Source organism: Amblyomma mixtum, chromosome 7 (genome assembly GCF_055824585.1).
Source record: "Amblyomma mixtum isolate Tamu chromosome 7, ASM5582458v1, whole genome shotgun sequence".
Classification (NCBI taxonomy): domain Eukaryota; kingdom Metazoa; phylum Arthropoda; class Arachnida; order Ixodida; family Ixodidae; genus Amblyomma; species Amblyomma mixtum.
Window position 1 is genome coordinate 9,328,660 of NC_143018.1, and position 25,979 is coordinate 9,354,638.

The window sequence follows — 25,979 nt, forward strand, 5'->3', positions numbered from 1 at the left end:
AATAAGAGTTTAAAATAAAATAAGGAACACGCAGATTTGCTTATGTTATTGTGATGGCGTGTTCCATAACGGCGTAATGCAACCGGCAATCTGAAGTCGCTTTCCGAATCGCGATGTAGCAAGGTAACCGTCGTGGTCCAATCAGAATTCAGGGTATGAATCCAAATCGCCCACTGAAACACGCTCGCTAGTTTCGCGGAGCAAGAAAACTTGCTCCGTATCGCCGATTGGAATATGCCGCGAGAGAAAAAAGGTCTGCATATATATCCTAGAAGTAACATGTGCTTGGCCTAGTTTATGTAATCAAACGGGCTGCACCAGTTTTGAGTGCGTCGATCGTGCTGGTGCATACGCACGGGGCCCCGAGTTGAGGCGGCGTGTGGCTCCTCACCAGTTGACGGACGAGGCGCCCCTGTGACGAGGAAGCAGCGACGGGTGGTACACGATGGACTGGTGCTTGGGCCAGGTGATCACCTGCAGGGACAAGCCGACGCGGTTTTAACTTTCCCACGAAGTGGCGCATGCAACAGGACACTGAATCGAAACGAGTCACCTCAAAGGAAAGCCTGAGTCCTGCATAGCGGCTCTTGCCGCCTCCTGCTGAGGTTTTTTTTTCTTCTATTTTTTTTTACGCTGCGTGTTTCCTTAAGTTTAAACTTTAGAAGTAGCTCATTTGTGATCGCTTTTGAAAAACGAGCCAATTCACTTAAAAGCATTGGGCCTCTCGATTGCGGTACGAGTGTTCCGTGTGCTACGCTTGTTCCTAATGGCACGCAGTCGTCTGCGAATGCACCGCGCTGATGCAAGAGCGTGACCCTCGGTACATTTTGTGACTGTGCTGAGACATCCATTCTTCTGAAGGTGCTCTGAAATAGGCCAATATACGTGCCACTTAACTTTCGCTTAACGCAGTCAATGAATGGAAAGTTTCCCTAGCGCATCACACTCTCCCAAATACACGTGATGCTTCGCCGCCGGATAATAGCTTTTCACTTGAAGCTGAGTGCACGGATTACTGTATTGTGTATCTAGTCCTATAGACTACATCACCCTGATACGGGACATGGGAGAGGAACAATACTTTCGTGGATTGGACGCCGGCTCTAATTAAATCAAAATATCAGACATGGTGATAAGCCGTTCAAATGAACGTTGCTTGACGGGATAGAGTATATTCAGGCACTGCAGACTCCTATAATATACCTGCGCACATGGTGCACGTTGGCCTCTGAGCACGTGATGTAGACCAGTAAAACCAGTGCTTGGTAAGACGAACATGCAGAAAAGATGTGCAAGAATTGTTCTTGGTGTCAATACCATGTCTTTCAAGCACGAGCATTAGGTATCACAGGGCCTTAAAAATGCGTGTCTTGCCCGAATGCTCGCTTCCCGTGTGACCTGCTCAGCTGTCGTGTTCCTTCCGTTCAGTGGATGGGGCTTGAATCAAAATTGCAAGGCGAGAGACACCGAACCACTCCCGTTAACTTTAACGCCTTCCCCGTGTCACCTCGAGAAGATCAAGGGCGTAAAAATACAACGCATACGTCTTTCCGTTAGAAGCGGGCATGTGTCCTCTGTGCTGTTTTAAGTTGTGCGTATAGGTGGTGGGGTTTCAGGGTTAAAACCACAGGACAAATATAATCCGGACACGTGACCTTCGATGAGAAAACGGTGCCCTCGTTACAATGTACAACGTCAGAGTACAGGGACGTAGCTTTCGCACATGCATGGCCTGGCTCCAAGTGCCGTCATCCGTGACTGCCCTGGCAACTTTTGATAAGGGCACGCAATCGCCCTCCGCATTTGGAACCTTGCTTCATTTACCAACGGGGATGACTTCCACCCTTACAAAAAAAGTTTTAGACAGTCTATAGACTGTGTATAGACAAATCCCAGAGAACAGTCTATAGGCAATACAAATGCCATAGACAATCTATAGACAATCTATAGACTTATGGCCATACACATTTAGTAGACTTTTGTCTACAGACAGTCTATAGACTATGAGTAGAAAAGGAGATATCTATAGGAGATCAACAGAGTCAATAAGAAGTCTATAAACTTTCTATAGACCATTTCTATAAGGGCATGGCGACGGCTTCCACGCGATGCGCGTGATAGAGCACCACGCATGTAATTTCTACAGTGCACATGGTAGCAGCTAGGTGGCGACAAGTTAATTAGAATGTATATTTTTGCAAAGTGTATGCATATAATCTGGCTAGTCGTTTGCATTAATGAGCGCGACACAAGGCGAGTAGGAGAAGAGATGAAGGGGACGATCAATGCGCTCGCCCTGTATGTCTCATTGCCGTCGTGCTCTTTCTTGAGCAAAAGCAGCGTATTGATTTATTTATTTCCAGAAATGCGGCAGTCTATTCACAAGGCGCAGACACACTGAAGAACAACCCGTCACGGGACATCTCAGCGCAAACTTTCAACTGACATTTAACCTCCTGAACCCACATTTTATACGTCACACGCTGATATAGCAGTGAAAAAAAAGACAGAAGGGAAGAAGGAAGAAAATCAGGCAAACGAAACAAACCGATTGAGGTAGAAAAATTCAGGGGGGGCGCTTTGTTGGCCTAAAGTGCGGTGAGGCGAAAGCCTTAAGCGCAGTGTTGCTGCTTGTGTCACTGATGTGTGGTTAAAATGTTAAGCTTCGCCTCTAAGAGTGGAACGCGACAGCGTCTTGCAACGCTGCCAAGGAGTATAAAAAACGCCATCGCCCGTTCGGCTACGCCTTGCTCGTCCGTAAATTGGTTTTTGAGGAAAGGAAATGTATCTGTCTCTCATATCTCGGTCGACACCTGAACCTCACCGTAACGGGAAGGGAGGATGATGGGAGCGAACGAAGACACCGTATTTACTAGACGCGCCTTTGTTCATTCCAAACCATCGAGCTGGCATGGTGGAGTGGTAGCGTGCTCGTCTCCCACTCAGGAGGCCCTGGTTTGATTCCCCAACTCGACCAATTTCCTACTCGGTTTTATTTGTTTATCTGGTCTGACTAGAAAGGTTAATTAGGCTACCTGGTTAATTAAGCAATTAGCTAACCTCAGTACCGCTTACTTGGAGCATCACTATATCATCCCTTTAATTGGTTGCATTGTTAGCAGCCAAAATACAATTGGCCCGTTTGAAATTCGCGCACTGCGACGTCACGACCGTTTCGACCAATTGAAAAGCGTGACATTTCTGTCGACAACTCCTGCTTACAACGATGAGGCATTAAAGGCTTTCGCCTTAAAAACATCCGCCGAGGCGGCTTAGTCGTGCTGACCCTAGCGATGCGAGTTCGATGCCGGCGAAGGCGAAATGCAAAAATTGCCTTGTGCTGTGCGATGGCAGTTGAAGTCACGGAACCCCAGGTGATCTAAATCAATCCGGAGCCCTTCTGTGCTGCGTCCCTCATAGCCCAGGTGTCCCTTCGGGGCGTTAAATCCCCCATATACATACTCCCACCACCAAGAAAAAAAAAAAAAACGAGCAGAAAAGTCTTGACACTGCATTTTTTCTCCTTTTGAGTAATCACAAAGTCAAGTTTTTTTTTTTTTTTTCGTTTGCCTGATTTTCCCACTTTCTCTTCTCCTCTTTTTTTCTTTTTGTCCCTCATAGCTTGGGTCGCTTTGGGACGTCAAACCCCAATAAACCAATCTTCTTTTCTTTGCGTGTATCCATAAGTAACATATGAGAGGGTGTAGACGAAAATAAGACTTTAGCGTCGCATGTCTTTTTTTTTTTTTCACCCTGTCTGTCCCTTGCGAACAGATCGGCGCCCTTCTTTACGCTAAAAATTAAAACCAGCTATCCCCCTCTGAAGCACTCCCTCGGTGCGCTGTTTTCACAGGCAGGGGAGCCATCCTTATCCACTGCAAACAGACTCCAGCACGCGCCAGTGCAACGTGTCGTTACGTTCATTGAGTGAAGTGCATACTACAGTGTTTCGTGGGAGCTAGAAACGAGCGGAGATAAAGAGGGCGCATGCACACAGTCTGGACGGTGGGAGACACAAGCACCTCTCACGGGCGCATTGCACCTGGAGTCCACGCGCGTGGCAGTGACTTGTCCCGTGCACGAGGTGCAACTGCCAGCCAAGCCTTATCGGGGCCGCCCCGAGGCCGTTTCCATACAGACCGACGATGCAATCTCGCTTTCGCCACCACTCGTGTGGACACACGTCAAGGGCGTCTTCCGAGGGAGCCTCGCGCTATCGCAGTAGGCACGCGACGTACTACGCCCGTTTGCATAATAAACGCGCGCTCCGCGATCGTAAAGCAACTGCGTCGTCCATTCTGCAGGATTCCGGGTTCGAGGTTCGAGTACGAGCGAATTTTCCGGGCCCTCGAGGATATTCGAAATTAGAATGGAAAACAATTCCGAAGTCACCTACGCCGCCGTATGTGCAGTCATGGACAAGTTTCCCGAACGTGGGTTCGCGAAAAAAAAATTATTTCTGCGTTGAGCCTCGTTTTGCTAAGCAGGAGTCCGTTCCAGGGGATGATCGACACATGCGTTTCATCACGCATCCAGGCCTGTCAGCGCGTGCCCTGCATTCAGTGCCGGTGGTGGTGAAAAACATTTATAATACAATAAATATTTACAGAGAGGTGATTGGGGTAGGCCGTATTGGCCCTTTCCCCTAACAATACTAGGTGGAGCCCCTATTCCGGGGCCCCATTGGCAAGCAACGCCGCCCGCGTCCGGTGAACCAAGGCCTTTTGGGTCTTTAGGTCCTGACAGCCGAGCAGGGCCGCCTCCCAGTCCTCTCTGGTGGGGTTGGGGTTGGGGGGGATAGATGGGTTTGACTGACACGCCCAAACCATGTGGAAGGTGTCAGCCACCTCCCCACAGAACTGGCACGCGCCATCAAAGGATGTATTGAAATGTTTAAGCACCGCCGGGCACAGTACAGTGTTAGTAAGAATTTTGATGAGGAGGCGCTCGTCAGCGCGATCCAGACCCTTACAAGGGGCCGGGTAGCGCCGGTGCTCCTCCTTGTAGTAATCGGTGATTTGTTTGAATGTAATGGCCAGATTGTCTGATTGGGAGTACCCTTCCAAGGACAGGGAGATAGCCCGGGGAGAGAGTGCGCGGGCGGCCTGATCGGCCTGTTCGTTTCCCTGGAGTCCCTGGTGACCGGGGGCCCAAATCAGGTTGCGTGGAGTTGGATCTTCAGATCGACAGCTATATTCCAGTATGCGCCAGGCAAGCGGGGGAGCCCAGCCCAACTCGTAGTTCCGACAGGCCCCTCGCGAGTCGGTGATGATGTGTTTCGACTTGGGAGTAGTGAGAGCAAGAGCAATGGCAATCTCCTCCGCGTGTGTTGCGCTGTAGGCTTTGAAAGTGAGCCCGTTGACTGTGTTTGTGTTGTGTACGACTGCGGCCGTGTACCACACCCCGTGGTGTGGGCCGGCAACGTCCACGTAATACACATGTTGTTGGTTACCATAGTATCGCGCCAACGCTTCCGCGCGCGCCTGGCGACGACCGCTATGGTCTTCTCTGGACATGTTGCGGGGAAGGGGTCGGACCCGGAGGGCGCGTCTCCAGGGTGCTGGCACTCTCTCCCTTTCCTCAATATGGTAGTCATGTTTGATGTGTAGCCGGTCCAAGAGGCGGCGACCGGACGTGGTCTGTGCAAGACGCGTGTATTGGTTGACTAAGTGGGCCTCTCGAAGCTCCCGAAATGTGTTCACCACGCCCAAGGCCAGAAGTCGCTGGTTGGACGTGGTGACCGGGAGGTCGAGAGCCCGCTTGATGACTTTCCGGTGGATGACCTCCAGTTGGTCATCATCATGTTTGCGCAGGTGCAAGAAGCAGTCTGGTGTTTTGTCCTTCTCTTGTGTCTCGTCTTTGATTGCGCTGTTTTTCCAATTCGTAAAACATGTACCAACCAGCCCGTATTTGCCCTCTTCCAGTCTCTATGTTACATTAAATAATGTGTTGTCCGGATTTCAGCGTGGAGAGGTTTGTTTAACTCGCTTCCCTCAAGAAGGCAGTAGTGCCACACGCATCATTTCAAGAGCTTGTTTACCCGCCCGGATACCACTTGTACAGAAAGAAGGCTTCCTGCTTTTTCTAAAATTTCATCTAGACTGTGGCCTGGACTCCAGATGGTGACAGCTGCAGTTTATGACTACTGTGGGGATTGTGCGCATGCCGACGAAATATGCCGATTTGATTGCTGATTGCTGATAGCCCGCCTATCCTTCCTTCACCAACTAATTCATGGAAAAATAGGCGTCTCTCCAGCTCCCTATGTGCAGTTTTCAGAAACGCGTAGAGCTCGTCGTCATCATAATCACACTTTAGCACCATACTTCGCGCATATTAACGCTTTTAAATTTTCCTTTTTCCCGGTAACTATTGACGAATGGAACGCCCTGCCTCTACAAGTGATATCGGCTGTTGATTTTGACAACGCACTTTGTGAGCTATTTTAGATTGTATATGTGCTGCAAGAGACAATTTTTTTATTCTGTGTTTTACGATGCAGCCGTATTTAGTGAATGTATTTTTCTGCCCTCCCTGCCTGGAGCAATTGCCGCAATTGAGCAATTGCCGGCAGAAGGCTAATCCCTCCAGCACCTAACAACAACCTCGACGTCAGCCTCGGCTCGGAAGGCAATCTCCCAGGCACCGCTGTGTTTCTTGGGAGTGTCGTGCGTGTACGATATACGCTATGAGTTTGCCCTGCGCTGAGTTCTTGCCTCCTTATTTCACGCACTTCCTTTTAAATCCAGCTTGTTTTTCTCCATTCCCTTTATATATCCCCATACCTTTCCCACGTATGGGGAGCTTCTGCTTTTCTTCTCTCCAAATATTTCCTCTCTCCTCACTAAACTGGTGTGCCTGACATCGTAGAAAGGATTTATTTTTCTTCTCCAAACCCGCATCCCGTGTATTTTTGCTCGTGTCTATGAACAATTATCGCTTGAGACGAAAGACATAGCTCCGTCGGGAATGTTGGGCGGCGTCAATGCAATTAAAAAGAAAACTCATTGCAGCAGCTTCCTGGCCGCGGCCGCGCGTGCTGTATTAACCCTGTATTGCTCAGGCGATAGAAATACGTGGTACGCAAGTTCTGCAAGTCCAGAGTTTGGTGCTTTCTGGCCTCATTCACTCTACAAACTAACTTTTAAAAAATGCAGTGAAGATTTTTTTTCTAAGCAAACTGGGGTAATTTCTTACCGTTTTAATTAAGACGATAAAACTGCGCACGCAGAGCTGGGCACATATATAAAGTGAATTCCAAAACTGAAAATTATTCTATCGCTCGCTGGTGTCGCACTTTTTTAGGAAGGGATATCTTTAGGGAGGAGTCATCGCACAGCATACAGTATTAATTTTATCCCCCTGCATGGTGTTTCTTAGTGTGCACTGGCAACGCGCCGCACGCAGACGTAATTTTCTTCCTTTCTTTGCATTAAGCCTCAGTGCGGGATAGAGCTTTTAAAATATAATAACGACACAAAGTACGCAGGTTCGATCCCGACCGCTGCAGTCGCATTTCTTTGGAGGAGAAATTCTAGTGGCCCGTGTGCTGTGCGATGTCAGTGCACGTTAAAGAACCCCAGGTGGTCGAAATTATCCGGAGCCCTCCACTACGGTGTCCCTCATAGCCAGAGTCGCTTTGGGACGTTGAACCCCATAAATCCCATAATATAATAACAAATAAATAAACGGGGAGCTATGCGACGTCATACATTTGCCATAACCAGCCCCATGCCTGTTCGAACGATACGCAGGGAGGGGTCACACTTCTTCAGTCCCGTCTCGTCGTCTCACCTCCATGGGTATGAACTGGCTGCAGAAGGGCAGCACGTTGAGCTCGGCCTGAGCTTCCTCGTAGGCGCACATCACCTCGGGCAGCGCGCCGCCGCCCCCCTTGGAGCGCCACCGGGCCAGCTTCAGGACGCGCGGCACGCCGCACGCGGTCGCCGTGGTCGCTGCAACCACGAACGGCACATTCGAGCACCGAAACGACTGGGAAATGATCGCGGGTCGAAAACACAAGACTGAGTCGATCGATCGATTGATCAATCAATCGATAAATCAATAAATCAATCGATAAATTAATCAATCAAGCAACAAGCAAGCAAGCAATCAGTCAGTCAATCAGCCTGTCTGTTTGTCCGTCCGTCCGTCTGTGTATGTCTGTCTGTCCGTCCGTCTTTCCGTCTGCCTGTCCGTCCCTCTGTCCGTCCGTCTGTCTGTCTGTCTCTCTGTCCGTCTGTCTGTCTGTGTGTCTTTTCTCAACTATATTTGCCCTTGTTCTCTGGCGACGTTCGAAGGAAAATTGTTGTTTCATCGAAGTGAAAGGTAAGACGAGGGTTCGATGTAATACAAAAAATAAAAATTCTTCTTGGTGCCAACCACGGAATCGGCTATGCGAAGCTCAGCCATCAGGGCAGTATACATCATCATCACCAGCCTGACAACGCCCACTGCAGGGCAAAGGCCTCTCCCATGTCTCTCCAATCAACCCTCTCTTTTGCCAGCTGTGACCAGCCTATCACTGCAAACTTCTTAATCTCACCCGCCCGCCCAACTTCCTACCACCCCCTGCTACGCTTGCCTTCCCTTGGAATCCACTCCGTTACCCTTAAGGACCAGCGGTTATCTTGCCTTCGCATTACATGCCCTGCCCAAGTCCACTTATTCCTCTTGATTTCAACTAGAATGCTATTAACGCGCGTTTGTTCTCTCACCCACTCCGCCCGCTTCGGATCTCTTAACGTTACACCTATCATTTTTCTCTCTATAGCTCGCTGCATTGTCCCTGCATTGCATTGTCCCCCCCCCCCCCCCCCCCCCCAAAAAAAAAAAGAAGCTGACGAAATGTTTATTTAATTGAACATGCGCCTTGACAAATCGGTGAGAGTTTCTGGACGCTCGCTTTCGAAACGAGCAATTGTCTCTCATGCTCACACGTTCGCGGTCCGTGACAGAAGCATATTATTTGAAGTAACATGCATTAGGATCCTTGTTACTCTATCTGTCTACCGATGCAAAGGGGTGTAAGCTGCGATAAAGCGTAAACAAATACTGCCTTGCGGTGGGAAAGGGTTGAAACAGAGTCCACGGTTGCGTCATGAGGCGCCGGCAACGCTTTGTAACATGTCCCGCGCTATCGTGTGGCAAGGTGCATCAATGAGAGGCACAGAGAACACCGCTACTATCTAATCGAGACTGATACCGGGGGACACGCGGTTGCTCCCCGAAGTTCAACAATAGTGGAATGGTGCCACGGTAACCTGAGGCGCGAAATAGAAGAAGCCGCCAGAGTTGCTCCATAGGCTCAAAGGCCGATGTTTCAGCGCACCTGTTGCTTCACTTTTAGATATCCAGCTGACATGTGTCTCGCTCTTATCGGTTTGTTCTGGTCGTCCAATTTCTCTGAGATCGACCAGGCGTACACTACTCCATCCTCACGCTTAGCCCATCGGTTTTGGTTCTTTAAGATCTCGGCTTTCTGCGTTACTATGTAGTCTTAGTCGTACTCTTAGTCGTATATTTGGCTTTGTAGAAAAGCCTTACTTTTTATCTTGCTGCAGTATTGATTGCTGCGATGTTATAAGCGTCCAGTTCTGGCGTTATTAGCTTTATCTTTAGCTCGTGAGGCAAGATTCAGTTCAAATTTTATACTAGTAGTAGGATACCACTAAAAAAAGAGCAGTTTGGTAACAATGGGTCATGGTGGTCAACTGTAGCAGTAAAAGAAATAATCTTTTTAATGTCTGACTGTACCAAACAACTTAAAGGCATAAAAATTCTTGAACTTACGATTTTGTCTCGTGGTTGGCTTTTTGTTTAGGTAACAACAAAAACTAACAAAAGGCTACCTTTTTGTAGTACAGGAATTCTGTGCAGCAGTCCTAAATGTGGGTGGGGCTTCACTGCAGACTTAAGCTGAATCCGACTATAGTTGTGCTCTTTCATGACACTTCGTGGACGCGGCTTCAGCTATACGTTCGTCGGCAATCTTATACTTCCTTACGCCTATACGCTGCTTCAATTTCTTCCCTTGAAACGCTCGCTTGCTTTCCTGCTCTCAGAACTGACACGTGGTATGGGACCCTGCATGGCTGTCGCCTTTATTTGCTGTCTGCTTCTTGTTTCTCTGGTCACGTGTCGCGTTGCTTCTCGGCCCACATACTTCTCCGTCACCGCTGAAGGTGAACGGTTCTTTCCGCGCATAAAAACGTGTCTTTAATCGGAAGTCTCAAAAATCGAAAGTTCAAGAGAGCAAGCTGCCGGGCTAGTTGGTGATGGATTTTCTGAAGAAGTTAGCACAAAACACGGAAAAGGGACAGAAAGAAAGGAATGTCTTATGTGTCTTTTCTTTCTGTCCCTTGTCCGTTTTTTGCGCTAACTTCTTCAGAAAATAAAGTTCAAAGTTTCTCGCCGCCGTTAGTCCTCCCTCTCTTCTCTTATACTGAGACTGAGACTCTTGCTTGTTCACTTTCACTTCGCGCTGTTACGCAACTAATAGCTGGAAATGTATAAAAATACAGCTTGGTCTGTTGAGAGAAAAAAAAAAAGACCGGTTTTCCTAAGTACGAAACAAAACGAGTTCATATCAAGGTTTTAATCAGTTGCACTGCTTGTTCGTTTAATGGCACCACTCGCTCGCCTCCGTCCAACATTAGCACCCTCTCTTTCCAGGACTTATAGAGAACAAATCGAAGTTGGACTGCATCGATAGATTATCGCGTTCTAATCACAAAGACAGTACTTCAGGCTAAAACAGTGCTTTTGTAAAGCAGCGAAGGTCAAAAAATGAAATACAGGTGGCACCACAAGCAGCAGTTTTTGCAAGCAAACTATTGCGGTGCCAAGACAGTTTTTTGCACGTGGATCCCTGAGGTTAGGCTACACCGCTATTCACTTCCAAACGGTAATAATAAAATACTTTTCCATCTTGACGCCACGAATTATAAACAAAAGTGACTGGAACACTGTTAAATTTAATTTCCTCAGCAATACATGCGTGTTTTGCCGCCGGACAAACATCATCTTTGCCAGTAAAAGTCTTAGAGACAATTTTTATCAAGAAAAAGTTTAGATGAAGTAGTTCTCAGTGTCCCATTGCCTTTGCTTCCCCACAAGGTCCCCTCACGTCCGACACTTAGAAACCACTGGAATATGGGGCAGGAATGCCGACTACGTGTTTGTCTGCAGGTGACAATTGCTTTGCGGTTCTGTGGACTCTCGTTTTTAGGTGAGTGACAGGGCGGCATTTACCGCACTCGCCTTGACTTACTTCTTTTCTTTATTTCTCTTTTACTTGGACGTTAGTGCTCTGCAACGGACAATCGAGTAGCTTCGAAAAGCGGTCGTGCTGCCTGTTCCACGACGACTTCGGCGGCATTCCCCCTCACCGTCCTTGGTGGGCTTTTCTTTCTTTGTTCGTCGTCTGCTGGCAGGTAACAACTAGTTCTGGCACAGTGCCGAAGCAGGTTATAAAACACTGCCGCTCCTACCTTGACGTCTACCCATGGGCGTCCGGAAGCATTATTTTTCACTGCAATGGTGTTTGAAGCTATGGGAAGAGATATTCCATTCTTGCATGCAGGAATTCGCGTGAAGTGTTTCACATCGCTTGCAGCAAGTGTGTAAACAAAGTGTTGCAATGTGTATAGCGGCTGTCATCCTCATGTCATGTGCATCGCACATGTCGCACGTCATTCGCGTGCCAGTTTATTCAAGTTACTCACAGGCTCCTTTACATGGGAGCATTGCGTGAGTGGGGCAGTACATAGAAGTTAGAGAACAGCGCAAAAAACAACGACTGAAGAGAAACGTCATACAATAGTTAGGAAGAGGCACTGAGTAGAATACAATTAAAGTCATACAATACACAATAACTAGATAAGTTTCAAAAATGTGGAAACATGGAAATGGAGCACTATTTGACGGTGAGGCAAAAAAGTGCGTAAGTTAGTTCGCACTAAACAGCAATAAAAGTGATTTTTCGCAAGAACGCATGGAACTGAGACACTAGGTGAGGACTGCGGTTATCTTATCACGAAACGTAGCGGGATTTCTGGTATTAGTAGCATCGTCAGGAAGGCTGTAACGCACCACGCAGAGAGAGCTGATGATAGGGCTCATAGGCGACACTTTCGCCGCCTTTCATTTTTTTTGCCTCCAGAATAGGGTTGCAGGAGGCGCCAGATTTTGACGCCGAAGTTAAACGAACTGGTAGAATTATGCATATTTCGGTACGCGGGGACTTACCCAACGCGTCCTCACGGCCATCCTTGTCCGGCACGGTGAAGACACCGACGATCTCGTGGCCATTCTTCTGCAGCAGCTTCAGCACCTCGCTGGCGAACGCGCTCTGGCCGATGATGGCGATGCGCATGGCGATGGACTTCAATGGGCGGCTGTTCCACTGTGTGCTACTGCCTTGCGGGTGAGCTGCACCGGGAAGAACAGGCAGTCAGGACGTCTGCTGCACGCAGGACGCGAAGATGATTTATACGGTCTGTTGCTAAACATTGCTCCTTGATTCCAAGTTCTGATATCTCCTCCACTTACAAAATCCCCAGCTTGGTTTAATAGATTGCCTACAGGTAGTTCATTCAAGGCCATATAAAAAATGGGGTGCAGAATTGATCTGGAGCATACACAGTGACGGTAGCCCAGCTTAAAGGTTGGCTCCGCCAACCATGCAAGTTTCGAAACTATGCCCCCCCCCCCCCTCCCCCATTTCTTGTCAATGCAGTTTCGTTATCGCAGTGATGTGATCGATGTGACCGACGTAAGGATGTAATCGGGGTGTCTAAACAGAGTCCGGTACACGTAAGTAAACTCTGCGCAATGTTTGTCAAGATTATTGCGGAGGTTTCGGCTGCCAATGCCCTCGGAAGCGGCAGACCGCGCCATTGTACGCTTCATCTACCTAGCCATAGCTTAATTTCGCCCTACCGGCTTTTCAACTTGTCCTTTTCGACGAGCCTCTATCCAGGACGGTTATTTTGGCCTCACAGAGCTGTGCTTAACCCTCTCAGGCAGCAATTTTTGTTTTCATGGAAAACAATTATTTTCCCGCCTAAACAGTATATTCAGGCCTCAAGAAAGGCTCCGTACGAAGTTGGTTACAAAAACGCTAATGTCGAAATGCCGCAGTCTGTCAAGTAGACACCCTATGGATCGCGGAATCACTTTCACTTTCAGAAAAAGCTGCGCGTTTGCTGTTTACTATACTGCACCAACGCGTGCAGCCCGAAGGAAATCCTTGGAGCCCACGCCATCATCATGAAGAGCTTTGACGTCGCTCAGTCATTTTCATGTCATACATGTAGAGCAAAGGGCACAAGGTACGAAAAACCGAAACACTCACCACAGGCGAAACGTTTCCGTTCTTCGTCTCCTGTGCACTTTTTGCTGCACGGACACGTCCGCCCAAACACCCACTTTTCGTCAGCCCCCGCCATTAGGTCGGCCTAAGAAAGTCGCTTATCTTGAGAGCGTCTATATTCAGAGATCTGGTGAGAGTCCAACTTCCGTTTCTGTGGCCTTTTCGCGACGTTTCTTTTCCTCCGCGTGTTGTTTCCTCTCTAACGATACACACACATTGCAGCCCCGCAATAAAACGTACAGGCAGGCTGTAGTCAGCGCCCATGTCGTCGTCTGCTGGTTGTTTACTCCTACGTGTACTCCGTTGTCTTTCTTCGCTATTGGGGCGCCTCGGTGCAACGTTCCTGTGGTAGTGCAACGACACCCATTGCTCGATCGGGAGACGTCATTTTTAATCCCAAAGAGATTGTCAACCCCCAATAAGTCTTCGATATCTGGAAGCAGTATTAGACGCTTACATTTGTCAAAGACGCGAAAATGCTACTTTCCTCAAAATATATTTTGATGTGGCTAAATGAGTCCATGCTCCGAATTCATTACCACTAGCAGTCAAATCCGCACGTTCGCAGCCCGCTTTCTACACTTTACTAAAAAAACATCTCTTATCAACCCATTAAGCTTCATGCCATGCTTAAAGTTGCCTTAATCTTATTTTCTCTTCCCCACTCTGACATCAAACGGACATATTGTTACTCATCTGGAACCTCTTTTTTTTTCCTCCGCGTCTGTTTTATATCTGCATTTATTCAATGCCCATTGTTATCTGATGTCTTTTTGAGTTCTTTCTCTTGCTCTTATGCTTTGCTGTTTTATGCCTTTTTTGTTAAATTATGCCCGCTAACTATTGTATAACTTATTCACTGCCGCAAATTACACTAATAGGTTTTAGCTTGATTGTATACTTTTCCAGCTCCCCTGCCAAACTTGTGCACTTTTTTCATGTATTCCTGATGGGAGGTCTCCCAGACAGTTTTCACTTTGGGACCTCCTACTGTACTAACTTTTTTATGAAACTTTTTTTATGAAACTTACAACTCATTTGTATTTCGTTTTAATAAACCTTCAAACCGTGCGCCCGAAGGAACGCTGAATCGAGGTTTCACAGTTATTCGCTTCTGTAGTTGCTGCGCCCCCGCTACGGAGAATGACGGAGTGCACGCATGCAGCGGTGCTGAAAACAATCCGCGGAACAGCGCGGGGGAAGTTGCGCTCTGTCGCCGTCCCGCGCACTTTTCACCAGAACCCGATTGCGCTGACGTCCTCTTCCGAGGCGCACTTAGTTGCACGCGCACTTGGAATTGAAACCGTTGGCAACCACGCGAGCATGTGCCCTTGAACACAAAACAACTAATAAAGAAGCGACACCATAGACGCATGCATTGATCAAGCATGCATATATGGTGTAAAGAAGATGGAAAATAAGCAATGTAAATAAGACGAATGTGATGAATGAAAAAATAAGGTGGAAAGGGAAATACGGAAAATTAAAAACATACGGGAAATATGACGTAGGTGGTAAATGAGGTAAATAGGGCAACTGAATTCGAGGTCGAAAGGACCCTATATGCTTCTTTGCGCGCCTCGCATTAATTTCAGGAAGGAGCCCGAAACGCCCTGTAACGGGCACTCTCTTATTTATTTATTTATTTATTTATTTATTTATTTATTTATTTATTTATTTATTTATTTATTTATTTATTTATTTCACAATACTGCAGACCAATATTCTGGCCGTAACAGGGGTGGCATACATAAGTTATCGTCAAGAACGAGTCGCACACGCACAAAATACGAACACAGGAAAGACGGTGCAGGCGGAACTAGCACAAACTATAAGTGGTTTTATATGGTTCAATACAGCTTATATAGGTAATGTACACACATGCCTAAAAACGGGCGTACAGAGACCGAAAGAAAGAAAAAAATAAAAACTGATTCTGCCTCACAAAATATCCGGTTTCATGAAATTATAGCGTCCTTGTGTTCAGAACTTGGCGATCTGTCGATGACGGCGAACTTCGATTTGTCCTCTTTAAGTCGGTTCCTATTTGCGGCGCAGAAAGTGTACGAGTGAGACATTACTCATATTTTTAAATTTAGCGCCGCTGCTCAGCAAGTTACGAGGCACAATATCACCGCGCAAGATGTTCTTTAAAAGGCGCCGTATAGCTTTTTGTTTGTACATGGTCATGCAGGCTCGCAATAAACAAAAGGGTGAAAGGGGATAGACACTCGGGATGAATACACGTTGGCCTGTTTCGATAGGTTTGGTTTAGTTTATGGGGTTTAACATCCTAAAGCGACTCAGGCTGAGGGTCGCCATAGTGGAGGGCTTCGGAAATTTCGACCACCTGGGGTTCTTTAAAGTGCACCGAAATCACATAGTACACGGGCCACTACCATTTCGCCTCCATCGAAATGCGACCGCCACAGTCGGGATCGAACCCGCGTCTTTCAGGTCAGCAGCTGAGCTCCATAACTGCTGAGCAAATGGGGGGGGGGGGGGGGGGGGGTACCGTATTCTAATCACAAAGAGATCGCTCTCACCGAGAACGGAGCTGTTATAAGCCGCAGAAAACCAAGACACGAAGTAGAGGTGTCGCCACCATCGGTCAATTTTGGAAGTACAATGCGGTGGTCGACGTCAGTTTAACTGCGAATCCCTGAGGCTACATGTTCACTTCAAAACGGTGATCACGGAGTTCTTTTCGGTAAGGATGTCACGAGTCTGAATCGGCTGATGCAAACATCTTTAAATCCAATTTGCTCCGCGATAAACGCGTCTTTTGCTCTTTTGCTGCCGGACAAACGCCCAAGAGGTGGGGAATCAATTTTTACTGAGGACAGGCGGAAATGAAACGTCTACAGACCTCGCGGGGAGCTCGTCCAGTGCACGGGATTCGGTGCACTGCTTGCGTATCGAATGAGAGTGATACGGCGACTGCGGAGGTCGCGCCTCCGTGCCCGTGAGACTTGGTATACTTCCGCGCGATGCATACGTCGCGGAAATCGAGCAGCTACTGTCACATGTGGCTTCCTTCGTTGTGCGACGGATACAAGCCTGGAGACCTTTGCGCACATTTGCCCAACCTTTTTTTTTTCTCTGTATTGCCTGTGTCGCTTCCATATACACAGACACGTGCAACGTACGTTTTTGCGCCCTGAAGGTTCACGGATCGATGCACACAGCCATTTGACCCTTAAGCCTATAACAGCATGTGACAGTCACCCCGCAGTAACCGAATTGCGCTTCGAAACTCGGCGATCGTCGGCTATCAATGCGAGGGAACATAACGCCGATTAGCCCCCTTTATTATAAAACTCTCAAGAAGTACAAAAAACAAAAAAATGTGAGAGGAAGCCCGCATTAAACCAAAGGTTATCGCAGGCGAACCCATTGCAGATCCCGCCAGGTGACCTCGAATCAGGTTTCGTCTTGTGCTACAGTGTTGTGTTGTGTTTTGTTGTGTTGGGTTTAATGGCACATAGGCAGCTAAGGCCATCATGCGCCAAGCACAAGGTATAAGAAATGTTTTCTGCGCAATTTAATAAAAATGTGAAAAGTGATCAGTGGTGTAAAGGGCCTAAAAGTTTACCTACCTACTAATAACAGAGAAAAAGAGATTTATGGAATGGCTAATGGTAAAAGCTTTAAAAAGGTCAGGTAGTCTCAGCGGCCATCCTTGGCTAGGCAAGGATGTCGAAGATCCCAACCAATCAAATAAAAACCTCAGCCTTTTTTCTCTTGTGCTACAGGTGTAGAACATGTGTATACTTTCTGCATAGGGTGCAAGTGTCTACCTGTAGCGTGTCTTTAGGGAAAAAAGCGCAATTTTGTTAACTCCAATGCCATTTCGTCGCTCTTCAAAAACGGTTGTAAAGTTGGCTTTATTATTTCAGGACACCCATATGACTCGCAATGTAGATTACACTGTCTTCTTATTCGATAAGTTTAACTGTGAACGAGTAAGTTTGAGTAAATTATTCGAGACATTGTGAATGATCGCACTTTGTGTGAAATTTTATGCTCTTTGTATTTTGCATTGTCCAAAAGCTGCCGTTGCCTTAATATGTGTGGAGTAGCATTCTAATTTGTTTTGCTTTTTGTTCAGTTTCTTTTTCGCGATGTGCAAGCAGCGTTTTCGCTGAAATGCCCGGTTCTGCTCGTAAGCTCATCTGTGTAAACGGTCTAGAATGACTGATTTGTACAAAATGAGATGAATAAATCAATGTTGTAATCATCATCATCATCACATTTTCAAGTGACTGAGGAGTACTGCCTTATGAGTTCATCCACGATTTTTGGCGATACGTTATGCGAGGTTAAATGCAGCCGCTCTTTGGGGAAGGCGGTGAGGGGAGGGGCAGAGAGTAGAATTGAAGAAACGGTTTTGATGTTCCATTCGGAGAATTTTCCCCTTCTCAGAGAATCTGAGGAGTAAAATTTGGCAAAAAGGGAATTTTTACGGAGTATCAGGGAAATTTACGAACCGAAGTTGACTCACTTTTTCCAAACTGACAAAGTTATCGAGCTGCTGCTGGGAAACGCAAATAGAACTGGGGTTTTTGGACCGAACTGAGGAAATTTTCGGTTGCGGCATGGAACATCACAGAGCAACACCCCCACAACGGCGACGCATTTCAACTGCAACAGTAGTAACACGGCGGGTGTGCACCGACCACTCGCTGACGCACGCACTGACCGCGAGAAGGACATCAATCGACCAATCTGTGCGCTGCCCGTGCAGGTATATAAGACCCTGAACCGATTTTCTTGTCTCCACATTCCCGCAGGCTCTTTTCAAGGACTCGCCATCCATGAGTTGCGTCAAGGTGGATTAAGGTTACGTCATTGAAAATGAAGCACCCCATTGCACAGGCGAGAGCATAGAACATCTTCATGAGTGTTTATCTTTGAATAAGAGGACGAAAGGCTGCAGTACATTGAGGTATGACCTGCAGACGACTCCATGCATCGCTCGTATAGCGCAGGCACTGTCAGTGTGCGCTCTCGTTTTTCCAAATCCAAATCCACTTTATTTCCAACCTACAAGTTGGGGGTCCCCCAGGCAAAAAGCTGTCTCAGACAGCTTGACTGGGCCCTGGGGGCCTACAGGCAGCATCATGCAGTGGACCTCACAGCACTGTAAAAATGAATATGAACATGGAAATGCAGTGCTTACATTTCCTAAACAATTACACACACAACAGATATCAAGATGAATATGAACATGAAACTTACAAACAGCATATACAGTGTTTACACTTCCTGAAGAGGTATACAATAATATTTCAATATAATATATTTGATTTCAATACGTTTAAAAAGAAACAAACCAATGCATGCTAGCACATTATGATGCAAACAAAAGTTAAGGCAGCGTCACGCAGTGGACCTCACAGCACTATAAAATTGAATATGAACATGGAAATGCAGTGCTTACATTTCCTAAAGAATTACACACACAACAGATATCAAGATGAATATGAACATGAAACTCACAAACAGCTTACAAACATCTGTTTTCCGCCGGACGAGTAGTGGTGTCAGTTCATTGGTCAGTGTCATTTATTTGGATTGCAGTAATATTCATTGACTCATCAGAAAATTTGTTAATTCGTATCTAAATGAGCTAAGTGGGGCTGTAAAATCAATGTGGGGTTTAAGTTTATTATAAAGTGATGGTATGCAGAAGTCAAGTGTGGACCGGCCATAATTAGTTCGTGTACGCGGCACTCGTTTTATTTCCCTACGTAAGCTGTAAGCATGCATGGGACGGTGTGCATCGTTTGGAAGCTTATGCTTATGCATATACAGAGACAGTTTGTAGTCATATAACTTAGATGCTTTAAGCAGATTATGTTTAGTAAACAAGGGATCAGTAGATAGCTGGCTAGGGTTTCCATAAAAGTTCTCAAGAATTCGTAGCACTTTTTTTTTGTAGTCGCTCCAGTTTATTGTAATTATGGATGGTTGTAACTCCCCAAACTAAGATGCAATATGAAAGACGAGAGTAGAAGTTAGCAAAATATATTGCTTTTTTGAGCCTCAGTGGAAGTAGTTCTCTCAGCTTATAGAGACAGCCAACTGTTCTGCTTAGTTCTATCACCAGCTTGCTAACATGCGTGTTCCACGACATGGTTTCTTCGAACCATACACCTAAAAATTTTTCTGATGTCACACGCTGCAAAGTTGTATCTTGAAAATTTAGGACTAGCTCAGTGTCACAGGCTTTGTTATGTGGCTTAAAAATAATATACTTAGTCTTTTTAACGTTCAAGGTTAATCTGTTTTTATGCAACCACTCTTCAAGTTTGACCAAATAACTATTTATGACAGTGTTCAATTGGGTTACGGTTTGTGCGGAGAAAAAAATATTTGTGTCATCAGCGTACATGACCAGTTTCGGTGAAAGAGGCAAATTGCACATGTCATTAATATACAAGATGAACAACAAAGGCCCCAGGATCGACCCCTGAGGTACACCATGTTTTACCGTTGAAAGTGGTATTCCGAGTCCCCTGAACACCAAGTGTCCATGCATCGATAGATTACCGCATTCTAATCACAAATTGACCCTCTCACCGAAAACGGAGCTTTTGTATGCTAGAAAAGAGCAAAAAAAAAAAACGAAATACAGGTGTCGCCACCACCGGCGGATTTCGCAAGTAAAATGTGAGCGGTGACACCGATTTTCTCGCGGATCCCGAAGGCTAAGCTACACCGCCATTCACTTCAAAATGGTGGCAGCCTGTCATTTTCGGTAATGACGTCACGACTTGATATCTACTGGCGGGAAGATTTGTAAATTCAATTTTCTCAGCCATTATTGCGAAAGAGCCGCAGAGTGGTTTTTTAAGAAGAACATTAATTGGACATATATAGTTGTCCTCAAGTGACCCCTTAATGCCTTCCAAGGTCCAGCTTAAGCTTGAGTTCATGTTCTTCGGTCATGGACGTCGACTAAAGACTCTCTGATGGACAGTATAGCGCATTTGACTTCAGGTAGTCTAAAGACAAATACCTACCAAGCATTCAAGATCATGCATCTATTGTTAGTGATGACCGAAAAAAACGAAGGGGAGGGAGTAAGGACACTCCACGCACACAGAAATTTTTGGGAATAAACAACGGATATATTGCAGTTACAATACAAGTTCGCGCACTTCAATAGGGTTCGCACTGTCTTACGCACGTCCGCTCAGATCGCTCGCGCACCACACACTCTGGCTGCGCTTTCTGCCGCCGACGCTGATGAGTCTACGCGCCGCACTAGAGAAAAACAAACATCATAAACACAAACGGCGTGCGGACGGCGCCGGGAAGAAATGGAAGAGGATAGGCAGGCGATGCGGTATGCACTCCGGACCGACCAACGCACCAAGCCACATTCACGTGAGCGCCAGCGAGGCAGGCGATGCGGTGTGCACTCTGGACCGACCGGCGCACCGAGCCATATTCACGTGAACGCGACTTGAGTCGAGGAGACGACTGCCGCCGTCTGAACGGGAGTAGGCGCCGATGAGAAATTGCGTCGTACGATCGCTTACACTATAGACTGCAAGCCGCTGCGGTGGTCACTGGTTATGGTGCTCGGCTGCTGACCCGAAAGACGCCGGTTCGATCCCGGCCGCGGCGTTCGCACTTCGGTGGAGGCGAATGCTAGAGGCCCGTGTACTGTACGATGTCAGTGCAAGTTAAAGAATCCCAGGTGGTCGAAATTTCCGGAGCCCTTCACTACGGCGTCCCTCATAGCCTGAGTCGCTTCGGGACGTTAAATCCCCAAAAACCCAAACCATAGACTTCCTACAGACACTCTAAAGGAGTTTTCTATAGACAAGCTACATACTTCACAGGCAAATGCCTCTGAACTGCCTGAAGAAATTTTTCAGAGGGCAGCTTCGGTTTTCCTATTGAGAGACGGGGAAAATGCATGACTCCGGCTTGTCATTACGGAATAGTTCCGCTGTAATGGCTGAAAGGGCCGCGCTTAAAAAAGAAAAAAATATATGCAAGAGGCTGATGGGAGCGCATTTTGATCTTGGTCCTCACTATTTCATTTGGTAAGGGAAAAAAAAACACTCAGGAAATAGTGAATTCGAAACTATTCAAGTTTTATTTTTACACCTTCTCTATTTCACCCGAAGAAAATATCTGAACTGCCAGCACTTTTTTTTTTCACCACCTACGGTGATTTAAGAAAGCTATGGAACCGTCCTTCAGTGAGCGCATTCGGCTACGGTCGTGGTGAATTCCTCTCCATTCCACTTTGGGGGATTCCCCTATACGATTTTCACGGACTGTTTTGAGACACGAGGAATTGCCAAGGTATTAGTAGCTTCCCACCACCTCTATACTTATACTTAACCTCAACGCAAAGCGTAGAGGTTTAGCCATACAGCGAATTGGTCTGAACTTTCCTTCCTTTTTCTGTCTTGCTTCCTCCATTCCCTTGCCCGCGTAGCCGAGCGGGTATTGCCTGCATGGCTATTCTCCTTGCATTTCCTTTCTTCTGTCTCTCTCACACACCGAGGCATTTGCGCTAAAATATATTCCACTTACTGTTTTGCGCTGCCATGTTATCTAAATCGGCTGAGGACTTTGCGCAGACGTCCTGAACAAGGTACCGTTCACCAGGCCACAGACTCGGTGGCGTGGCCATCGACCGCGCTGGATAAACTTGATTTGTAGGTCACCTCGTCCAAAGTCGCGTTAGCAGGACCGGCTTATAGCGGTTTCGTTCCGGACTCAAAATAGAACGAATAGTGAACGATCCAGCCAAGGGGCGGCGCAACAGACGAGTGTTCGCCGTTCCGGTGTTATTAGGAAGGCTTTCACTTACTTCCTACAGGAGCTAATTAACGCAGCCGTTCGTCGATATATGGGGCCGAAGAAAGGTTCCGAACGAAAACGAAACTGAATTGTTTGCTACCGTGTGAGAAACGCGAAACCCGTGCATGAATAGCTGCTACTTCATTCAAAGGTACTTCCCTTCACTTCAAAGACAGACGTGGACAGTTCCGTGGTACTACGACCAATCAGCACCGTTCAACTCACCCCGATAGCCACGCGAATCTTGAAGGCTGTTTGCAGCTCCCTTTTACTACACTGCCCTGCGTGCAGACAAGCTTCCGGGCACGCGAACAAGCAGAACACTGCGCGTAGTTCAACACGTTTTATTTAAAACATTCTATGCTGCAGCTTACAGTGTCTACCATAGCACCGACTTCAGTTTTAATGTCAGTAAAGGCGTGAGATAAATAGGCACTTATAGGAATATATTCAAACATGTTGCGATATGTATAGGCGTAGGAATATATTTGAACCGTAGCAGTGGCCTAGTGGTTTGAGCATCCTCCTCGCATGCAGGAGGTTCGGGGTTCGATCCCCAGTTCCGCCGGGTACCCAGCGGAAATACAGTGAGTGCAAGCTCTCCTCCGACTTGATGCTCGGCTTCTCTGGGATGATACGCTTGGAAAATGGGTCTTTGACTCCACCATGAGTAGACAAAAATACTTTGTACCATGGCGCTCCTTGGCCAAAGATGCCTTTGTGCCATAAAAATTAATCATTATCACCATGAATATACTGGAATATACGTAGGAATTTGCTAGCATGTCCTCAACAAGCGTATTGCCCTTGTAGGAAGCTATTCCCTGCGAGACAGCTTGATTTCAGAAGAATTAGGGGCTATGAAAAGCAGAGAATAGTATAGGGGCATATACAGGACGCTATTGAAACACATGTTGCAGAAATTTATAAACAAAATCTCAATAAAGGCACATTTTCTTTGCGGTATAATGTACGCGCAATCTAGTTATATTTGGGAGGAAAAGGGCGCTTACCTGAGCGTAGGCTGCACTGGCAAGCGAAGGCCGGCGAACGCGCACCGTGAAAAGTGCAGCCCGACTGGCGGTCGGGTCAGGCAAAGCGGACCGGACCGGTCCCCGTGCCTCCTCCCCTTCTGCCAGGAATACTTCCGCCTCGGGCGGCGGTGGCGGCAGCACCCGCTCCAAAGATGAAAAAGAGCAAGAAAAGATGCCGCCGATTATGAGGTGTGGTGGTTCAGCTGCTCTTGTACGACTGCACTGACGCGTCCTACTTAATTCTCTCGTGAGACAAGACCCCGTGAAGGGGGCGGGCCCCAAATGGAGCGACGACGTTTCGGGGCAGCCGGCGTGCGTTTCTCCGCATGCAGTTGACGACTGGTCGGATCGGTGGTGAGGCGCCATCTGGTGAACTCGTCGACTGGTGCAGTGTCGACTCTTCGGACTGCTGCTGGGTTGATGACCGTCAACTAACTGGTAGTGTCAACTAATCGGAGTGGTTCAGTGGTGACCCCCGATGCAGTGTCGACTGTTCGGTCTGGTGCATGGTGAACTGGTCAAATTGGTGCAGTGTCGGCTGTTTGGACTCGTGCTGGACTGGTGGCTGGTGCAGTGTAAACTAATCTGAGTGATTCAGTGGTGGCCACTGATGCAGTGTCGACTGCGGTCAAACTGGTGAAATGGCAGCTGTTCGGTCTGGTGCAATGTCGACTGTTCGGACTGGTGCTGGGTTGATGACTGGTGCAGTGTCAACTAATCGGAGTGGTTAAATGGTGACCACTAATGCAGTGTCGACTGCGGTCAGACTGATGCAGTGGCGACTGTTTGGTCTGGTGCAGTGTGAACTAGTCAGACTGGTGCAGTGTCGACTGCTTGAACTGGTGCTGGATTGGTGACTGGTGCAGTGTAAACTAATCTGAGTGATTCAGTGGTGGCCACTTATGCAGTGTCGACTGCGGTCAGACTGGTGAAATGGCAGCTGTTCGGACTGGTGCTGGGTTGATGACTGGTGCAAACTAATCGGAGTGGTTAAATGGTGACCACTGATGCAGTGTCGACTGCGGTCAGACTGATGCAGTGGCGACTGTTTGGTCTGGTGCAGTGTGAACTAGTCAGACTGGTGCAGTGTCGAATGTTTAGACTGGTGCTGTATTGGTGACTGGTGCAGTGCCAATTAATCTGAATCTGAGTGGTTCAGTGCCGACCACTGATGCAGAGTCGACTGCGGTCAGACTGGTGAAATGGCGACTGTTCGGTCTGGTACAGTGTGAACTAGTCAGAATGATGCAGTGTCGATTGCTTAGACTGGTGCTGGGTTGATGACTGGTGCCGCGTCAACTAATCGGACTGGTTAAGTGGTGACCATTGATGCAGCGACGACTGGTCGGACTGGAGTGATGACGACGCTTGAAACCGGTGCTGAAGCCCTCGAAGGCCGAGAAAACAATAAATATGAGCAGACTTACAAACAGGATTAAACGGCGCACACAGGACGAGGACACAAGGAAAGAACCGACGAGACACACAACAGTTTATTAACGGGCGAATGTAAAATTCCTTTTTTTTTCCCCCTGACAAGCTGCAAAAATTGTGCAGGTTGACTAAGCCCGACGGCGCAAATAATAAAGAGTTCAAACAGAAGCACCAAACTAAGTTCGTTGAATGCGCCAACTCAGTTGTGAGGAGCATTCCATTGTCATGTGGGAAAAGCTACGTTGGCCAAAGTGGTAGATGTCCGATCGACTGCCTCCGGGAACTATGTAACAACGTGTCTGGAAAGCTAGGTGGGTTTCTTGACGCACACTGTAGAAAATGTAAGTCTGATGACAACGGCGCAGATGAAGATGGCGAATCAGATCAGCTTGAATAAACAGCGCGAACGAAGACGAGCACAAAAGACAAGAAAATGGACGACACAGCGCTGACTAACAACTGAGGGTTTATTGCTGATCACACAAGTATAAATACATAGATGTCGGCAGAGAGGGAAAGGTATACAAAGTGCAAAACAAACAAAAAACCATAAATGTGACAACAGCAACAGAAGCGCGCTAGAAATCAGCGGAGATTATCAGCCCCCAGGAGTGACAGCTCTTTTTCCAGTAGTGTTAGCGAAGGAGTGCTTATACATGCATTTCCCTGCTTGAATATGTTGTAGGCCTCGATAATTTCCCTCGCAGTTTTTTCCTGATTTTTGGCAATGACCTTGGTTTCATGATATAGCGGTACGCACTGTTTTTTCTCTGTCTTTGCCCATTCACAATCCCGGCAATGAATGCCGAGGCGACCGGAAACTACTTTTGACACTTTATAGCTGTGTTCGCTCAGCCTTTTATTGATACATCGTCCCGTCTGTCCAACGTACTGCCCTCCACAGGGCAGAGGGATGTTATAAACAACCCCCTTATCACAAGGGACGAAGCGTGACTGGTGCTTAGTTGTGCACTTCGCCACTTTTTCTTTGATCTCATTAACAGATCGGCACAAACCAGCCAGACGATCAGGCGCGGAAAACACAACATCGACACCTGCTTTTTTCCCCACTTTTTTCAGGGAGTGTGAAATTCCATGTAGATATGGAATCACAGCGACACGTTTGCGGTTGTTGTCCGATTCCTGGCCGTCTCGTGTAGCTGGTTCTGACTTGCTCTTCTTTAGGGCCGACTCAGCTACTGACGTGATAAGTTCTAGGGGGTACCCTGCCGAGAGCAACCTTTTTACCTGGAGTGAAACGCTGGAGTGCAGTCTGTGGTGGCAGGATTTTGTTAATGAGCTGT

At 47.3% G+C, this 25,979-nt stretch overlaps 1 protein-coding gene across 3 annotated transcripts in view; it reads right to left on the reverse strand.

Moving 5' to 3' along the window:
• The window catches only part of LOC149334935 (cytosolic 10-formyltetrahydrofolate dehydrogenase), a 35,925-nt gene extending 10,826 nt beyond the window's left edge, over positions 1–25,099 (reverse strand). Inside the window, exons 1-4 of one of the 3 annotated variants that reach the window (XM_089551593.1) lie at positions 23,221–25,099; positions 12,250–12,432; positions 7,795–7,955; positions 392–474 (exon numbers count right to left, since the gene is read on the reverse strand). In XM_089551593.1, the coding sequence (XP_089407719.1) occupies positions 392–474; positions 7,795–7,955; positions 12,250–12,376 (371 nt within the window). In that variant the 5' untranslated portion in view covers positions 12,377–12,432; positions 23,221–25,099. Of the gene's footprint in view, positions 1–391; positions 475–7,794; positions 7,956–12,249; positions 12,467–13,357; positions 13,537–23,220 lie in introns of those variants that run through there. The other 2 variants (XM_089551592.1, XM_089551594.1) reach the window with 2 other exon arrangements.
• Between the last annotated feature and the right edge of the window lie 880 nt (positions 25,100–25,979).